At 49.7% G+C, this 7,918-nt stretch overlaps 1 protein-coding gene across 1 annotated transcript in view; it reads left to right on the top strand.

Annotated features, from left to right (window-relative positions):
• Positions 1 to 6,999: 6,999 nt before the first annotated feature.
• Positions 7,000 to 7,918, top strand: part of LOC115190094 (carbohydrate sulfotransferase 15) — a gene marked incomplete at its 3' end in the record, with an annotated part of 19,150 nt that continues 18,231 nt past the window's right edge. Inside the window, 1 exon segment of the mRNA XM_029748569.1 lies at positions 7,000 to 7,513. Coding sequence (XP_029604429.1) covers positions 7,031 to 7,513 — 483 coding nt within the window.

The raw sequence follows: 7,918 nt of genomic DNA, 5'->3' as shown, positions 1-7,918 counted from the left end.
AGTCCTGCTACAGTCCAGAGTATTACTACAGTCCTGCTACAGTCCAGAATATTACTACAGTCCTGCTACAGTCCAGAATATTACTACAGTCCCGCTACAGTCCAGAATATTACTACAGTCCAGAATATTACTACAGTCCAGAATATTACTACAGTCCCGCTACAGTCCAGAATATTACTACAGTCCACAATATTACTACAGTCCTGCTACTGCAACGTTCACATGTTCTAAAATGGATCCCTACAACTGTCCTTTTTATAGCTTAATAACACAACATACATATGGGTCTTCCACTAACCACAAGTGTCAAGTGTATCTGAAATGCAGCCGTCCAGGGCGGCTACCGCTAACCTATAGCCGACTGTCAAGTGTATCTGAAATGCAGCCGTCCAGGGCGGCTACCGCTAACCTATAGCCGACTATAGAAGTATGAACGGATCAACACGTAGGTTTATGATATCAGATGTAAAGACCAGACATTGAGAATAGTTAGGTAGCCTACGGAATGGAGCGCAATGGCGCATGGAAGAGAGGGACTCTGATTTTTAAACTAAAGCAGCTAAATGTTTACTGCCCTGTTCTACCCTGCCCTGCCCTGTTCTACACTGCCCTGCCCTGTTCTACCCTGCCCTGCTCTGCCCTGTTCTACCCTGCCCTGCTCTGCCCTGTTCTACACTGCCCTGCTCTGCCCTGTTCTACACTGCCCTGCCCTGTTCTACCCTGCCCTGCCCTGTTCTACACTGCCCTGCCCTGTTCTACCCTGCCCTGTTCTACCCTGCCCTGCCCTGTTCTACCCTGCTCTGCCCTGCCCTGTTCTACACTGCCCTGCCCTGTTCTACCCTGCCCTGCTCTGCCCTGTTCTACACTACCCTGCCCTGTTCTACCCTGCCCTGTTCTACCCTGCCCTGTTCTACCCTGCCCTGCCCTGTTCTACCCTGCCCTGTTCTACCCTACCCTGCTCTGCCCTGTTCTACCCTGCCCTGTTCTACCCTGCCCTGCCCTGTTCTACCCTGCCCTGTTCTACCCTACCCTGCTCTGCCCTGTTCCACCCTACCCTGCCCTGGGAATTACCAAGTCATTAAAATAGTACTTTTATCTGCTCTACTATAGTGTCTGAACAGCTGGATTCTTACTGGAGGATTGTAACTCAGAAGTTTTTCACGATAGTTGAAATCCACGTTGTTGTCTGATATAAATGTAGCCATGTTGTCTGATGTTAATGTAGATATAATCAGCAGGTTTCAATACAAGCTTCGCTCTCTGTTACCTGGTTCCTGATTCAAGCATACAGACACAAACACACCCGCAAGGCACACACACACACACACACACACACACACACACACACACACACACACACACACACACACACACACACACACACACACACACACTCACTCACGCATGTACACACACACACACACACACACACACACACACACACACACACACACACACTCATGCAGGCACACACACACACACACCAATACATACACACACACACACACACACATACATACATACATACACACACACACACACACACACTCACACACACACACACACACACACCAATACATACACATACATGTACACATGTACACACACACACACACACACACACACACACACACACACACACACACTCATGCAGGCACACACACACACACTCATGCAGACACACACACACACACACACACACACACACACTCATGCAGGCACACAGATACACACACTCACGCATGTACACACAAACACACACACACACACTCACGCAGGCACACACATACACACACACACTCACGCATGTACACACACACACACTCATGCAGGCACACACATACACACACACACTCACGCATGTACACACACCCACGCGCGCGCGCGCGCACACACACACACACACACACACACACACACACACACACACACACACTCATGCAGGCACACACATACACACACACACTCACGCATGTACACACACACACACACACACACACTCATGCAGGCACACACATACACACACACACTCACGCATGTACACACACACACACACACACACACACACACACACACACACACACACACACACACACAGACACACAGAGATCCATATGATAACTGCTAGTCAGCACTTTACCAGGATGTAACTAACATCCTGAATACAGCCCTATCCGCTCTGTGCCGGAATATCTGCATCAATTACAGCTTTTGGGACGTTGTTGTCACGTCTGCTACTACTATGATAAGACGAGACTGACTCAGAGAGAGAGAGAGAGAGAGAGAGAGAGAGAGACTGTAGTCTCAGAGAGAGAGAGAGAGAGAGAGAGAGAGAGAGAGCGCTTTACTAGACTGACTCAGAGAGAGACTGTAGCCTCAGAGAGAGAGAGAGCTTTACTAGACTGACTCAGAGAGAGACAGACTGTAGTCTCAGAGAGAGAGAGAGAGAGAGAGAGAGAGAGATTTACTAGACTGACTCAGAGAGAGACAGACTGTAGCTTCAGTGAGAGAGAGAGAGAGAGAGAGAGAGAGAGAGAGAGAGAGAGAGAGAGAGACTGTAGTCTCAGAGAGAGAGAGAGAGAGAGAGAGAGACAGACTGTAGCTTCAGTGAGAGAGAGAACTTTCAAGTTATGGATTCAGCAGGAACAACAGATGGTCTACAATGGAAGTGTATGTATGTATAATGTGTTTCGTTATTATTGTGATTGAGAGGTTTTTTTTCCATATAATTCACTTCCACTGCTTTAGATCAGGATGATCGCTAGTCAGTTTCAGTGGAAGAGTCTGTGATTAGATGAAACACGACGTAGTTCTTTGTTCACACTAATTCAATTCTTCCTCTTCCAGGTCACAAGCAGCTTTACACTCTAAAGAAATTATGGGTTATTTATACGACCCAATTGTTGGGTTGCAGGGTGTTGGGTCACTTAGTTTGGTTGTTTTATTTTAAAAACTGCCGGGTTATTTATTGGTGCTGAGTTATTGGTGCTGGGTTATTGGTGCTGGGTTATTGATGCTGGTTTATTGGTGCTGGGTTATTGGTGTTGGGTTATTGATGCTGGGTTATTGGTGCTGGGTTATTGGTGCTGGGTTATTGATGCTGGGTTATTGGTGCTGGGTTATTGATGCTGGGTTATTGATGCTGGGTTATTGGTGCCGGGTTATTGATGCCGGGTTATTGGTGCTGGGTAATCGGTGCTGGGTTATCGGTGCTGGGTTATTGATGCTGGGTTATTGATGCTGGGTTATTGGTGCTGGGTTATTGGTGCTGGGTTATTGGTGCTGGGTTATTGGTGCTGGGTTATTGGTGCCGGGTCAGATCAGAAGACTGGAGGCATAGTTTAGTAGTTTGGCTTTCGGATAGTTATTTTCAGCCACCCGTGAGAGTAAATGCCATTCCTGTTAATCTGTTCTGTTGTATAGTTATCACGTTAAGGTCGAACATTGACATTTTTACAGATTCAATGACGCTTACAGAAGTGTATGAGTTCCCTAAAAGCCTATGTAAATGTTTGGAAACAAAAAGGTGGTGTACCTTATGATAATATGTAACAAATCATCGTAATATTATAGAAGAATGTGTAAAAAAAAAAAAAAAAAAAAACATTTGAATTTGCAGTGTGTAAATTTAACATTAATGAACAGGAAGTACTGTCACGATCGCTGTAATAACATTCAGACCAAAGCGAAGCATGATATGGGTTCCACATGTTTATTTAAGCGAAACTTCCAAACCCCCCAAAAAAAGAAACAAACAATCAACGAACCGTGACATCAGAGGTGCCACATGCACTAACTCAAAACAACATCCCACAAAACACAGTGGGGAAATGGCTGCCTAAATATGATCCCCAATCAGAGTCAACGATAAACAGCTGCCTCTGATTGGGAACCATACCAGGCCAACATAGAAATAAAGCACACTAGATCACCCACTCTAGTCACACCCCGACCTAACCAACATAGAGAATAAAAAGGCTCTCTATTTACGCTCACGGGTGGCCAATAAGATCTAGCTGAAAGCCATGCCCCTAATAAGCCATTCGTCCTGAAAACAACCTAAGGATTACATTTAAAAATACCCAGCTGATTGGTCAACCCAGCATGAAAGTTAATATACCCAGCTGATTGGTCAACCCAGCATGAAAGTTAATATACCCAGCTGATTGGTCAACCCAGCATGAAAGGTAATATACCCAGCTGATTGGTCAACCCAGCATGAAAGTTAATATACCCAGCTGATTGGTCAACCCAGCATGAAAGTTAATATAACCAGCTGATTGGTCAACCCAGCATGAAAGTTAATATACCCAGCTGATTGGTCAACCCAGCATGAAAGTTAATATACCCAGCTGATGGTTAAATGAACCCATGTTTGGGTAATGCCAACAACCTATCTTGTTTAGTTATTCACAGAGCCTTACTGGCTGGGTCAAAATAACCCAGAGTGTGTTCTGTTCAATATTGACCCAGTGCTGGGTTACTAAATAACCCAGAGTGTGTTCTGTCCAATATTGACCCAGTGCTGGGTTACTAAATAACCCAGAGTGTGTTCTGTCCAATATTGACCCAGTGCTGGGTTACTAAATGACCCAGAGTGTGTTCTGTCCAATATTGACCCAGTGCTGGGTTACTAAATGACCCAGAGTGTGTTCTGTCCAATATTGACCCAGTGCTGGGTTACTAAATAACCCAGAGTGTGTTCTGTCCAATATTGACCCAGTGCTGGGTTACTAAATAACCCAGAGTGTGTTCTGTCCAATATTGACCCAGTGCTGGGTTACTAAATGACCCAGAGTGTGTTCTGTCCAATATTGACCCAGTGCTGGGTTACTAAATAACCCAGAGTGTGTTCTGTCCAATATTGACCCAGTGCTGGGTTACTAAATAACCCAGAGTGTGTTCTGTCCAATATTGACCCAGTGCTGGGTTACTAAATAACCCAGAGTGTGTTCTGTCCAATATTGACCCAGTGCTGGGTTACTAAATAACCCAGAGTGTGTTCTGTCCAATATTGATCCAGTGCTGGGTTACTAAATAACCCAGAGTGTGTTCTGTCCAATATTGACCCAGTGCTGGGTTACTAAATAACCCAGAGTGTGTTCTGTCCAATATTGACCCAGTGCTGGGTTACTAAATAACCCAGAGTGTGTTCTGTCCAATATTGACCCAGTGCTGGGTTACTAAATAACCCAGAGTGTGTTCTGTCCAATATTGACCCAGTGCTGGGTTACTAAATAACCCAGAGTGTGTTCTGTCCAATATTGATCCAGTGCTGGGTTACTAAATAACCCAGAGTGTGTTCTGTCCAATATTGACCCAGTGCTGGGTTACTAAATAACCCAGAGTGTGTTCTGTCCAATATTGACCCAGTGCTGGGTTACTAAATAACCCAGAGTGTGTTCTGTCCAATATTGACCCAGTGCTGGGTTACTAAATAACCCAGAGTGTGTTCTGTCCAATATTGACCCAGTGCTGGGTTACTAAATAACCCAGAGTGTGTTCTGTCCAATATTGACCCAGTGCTGGGTTACTAAATAACCCAAATTGGGTTGTTTTTATTCCAGCATTTTTTAGATTGTGGATGAATCAGCTAGACACTTAAGTATAAAGTCATTTTTAAGAGGAAACAGGAAGTTTCACTGGAAGTCCACTTCCTCCTCCTCTGTCAGTCATCCCTCCTCTTCTTCCTCTTTCCAGTTCTCCAGTAGTGGTTGAGGAGGTGGTCTGTCCGTACGCAGCATCCCACCCCCAGCATGGATGATCCTCCTGGGCCACAACCACCATACTCTTCCTCCCATCTCACTGGCTCCACCACCACCACCACCTCTCCTCCTCCTCCTCCACCACCAAGTCTCTGAGGCTGAGTAAACCTAGCCGGGCCTCCACCACCACACCACCCAGACCCAACCACCCCACCACCACCCCACCACCCAGACCCAACCACCCCACCACCCCACCACCCAGACACCACCACCCCACCACCCAGACCCAGACCCACCACCCAGACCCAACCACCCCACCACCGCACCACCCCACCACCCAGACCCCACCACCCCTCCACCCCACCACCACCCCTCCACCCCACCACCACCCCACCACCCAGACACAACCACCCCACCACCCAGACCCAACCACCCCACCACCACCCCACCACCACCCCACCACCCAGACCTAGCCAGCCCACCACCACCCCACCACTCAGACCCCACCACCCCACCACCCAGACCTAGCCAGCCCACCACCACCCAGACATAGCCACCCCACCACCACCCCACCACCCAGACCCCACCACCCCACCACCCAGACCTAGCCAGCCCACCACCACCCCACCACCCAGACCCCACCACCCCACCACCACCCCACCACCCAGCCCACCACCACCCCACCACCCAGACCTAGCCAGCCCACCAGCCCACCACCCCACCACCCAGACCTAGCCAGCCCACCATCACCCCACCACCCAGCCCACCACCACCCCACCACCCCACCACCCAGACCACCCCACCCCACCACCCCACCACCCAGACCTAGCCAGCCCACCACCACCCCACCACCCAGACCCCACCACCCCACCACCCAGACCTAGCCAGCCCACCACCACCCCACCACCCAGACCTAGCCAGCCCACCACCACCGCACCACCCAGCCCACCACCACCCCACCACCCAGACCCAACCACCCCACCACCCCACCACCCAGACCTAGCCAGCCCACCATCACCCCACCACCACCCCACCACCCAGACCTAGCCAGCCCACCACCACCCCACCACCCAGACCTAGCCAGCCCACCATCACCCCACCACCACCCCACCACCCAGACCTAGCCAGCCCACCACCACCACCACCCCACCACCACCCCACCACCCAGACCTAGCCAGCCCACCACCACCCCACCACCCAGACCTAGCCACTCCACCACCCCACCACCCCACCACCACCCCACCACCCAGACCTAGCCACCCCACCATCACCCCAGACCCCACCACCCCACCACCACCCCACCACCACCCCACCTCTCTGTCACCATGACACACATGGACTACGAATACACCCTGCTGGGTTCCCCGATGGAGGACTACAGGAAGAGACCTCTGAAACTACAGGTGGACGACAGCCCCATGAGCCTGTTTGCCGTTCTGGAGGTGAAACGTGACCCTCTCCACCGACTCTGGCCGTGGTGCACCCTGGGATGTGGTACGAACACCCTGACCTGCTTCAGGAAGGTTAAACTGTACAGCTTCCTGTTCGGCCTCACCGTCATGTTCCTCATCATGGCTTCCTATATCCTCACTGGGGACAAGAAGGGCCTCCTCTTGACCCCGTCCCCATATCATTTCTCTATGGTCCCTAACTCGGGGTCCGGGGCTGGGCCCTACCCCTTTAATGTCTCTTCTGCCAAGGACTATGCCACCATTAAACTTATGGTGAAGAACATAGCGTCCAAGGTGGAGTTCAGTACTACTAGACAGCTGCCAGAACGCAAGGCACTAATACACAGTGAGCCACATGTAAGTACTGCACTGTAGTCTGTATGTGTGTGTGTCTCTGTGTGTGTGTGTGTGTGTGTGTCTCTGTGTGTGTGTGTGTGTGTGTGTGTCTCTGTGTGTGCGTGTGTGCGTGTGTGTGTGTGTGTGTGTTTGTGTGTGTGTGTGTGTCTCTGTGTGTGTGTGTGTGTGTGTGTGTGTGTGTGTGTGTGTGTGTGTGTGTGTGTGTGTGTGTGTGTGTGTGTGTGTGTGTGTGTGTGTGTCTCTATGTGTGTGTGTGTGTGTGTGTGTGCGTGCGTGCGTATGCGTGCGTGCGCGTGTGTGTGTGTAATGACCAACCAGACTAAAACACAGATAATGACTTGGTGTAGAAGATAGAGACTCAGGATCAACCTGACAATCAGACAGATAATGACTTGGTGTAGAAGA

Source organism: Salmo trutta, unplaced genomic scaffold, assembly GCF_901001165.1.
Source record: "Salmo trutta unplaced genomic scaffold, fSalTru1.1, whole genome shotgun sequence".
In the NCBI taxonomy this organism is placed as follows: Eukaryota; Metazoa; Chordata; class Actinopteri; order Salmoniformes; family Salmonidae; genus Salmo; species Salmo trutta.
This window is presented reverse-complemented; position numbering and strand designations above follow the sequence as displayed.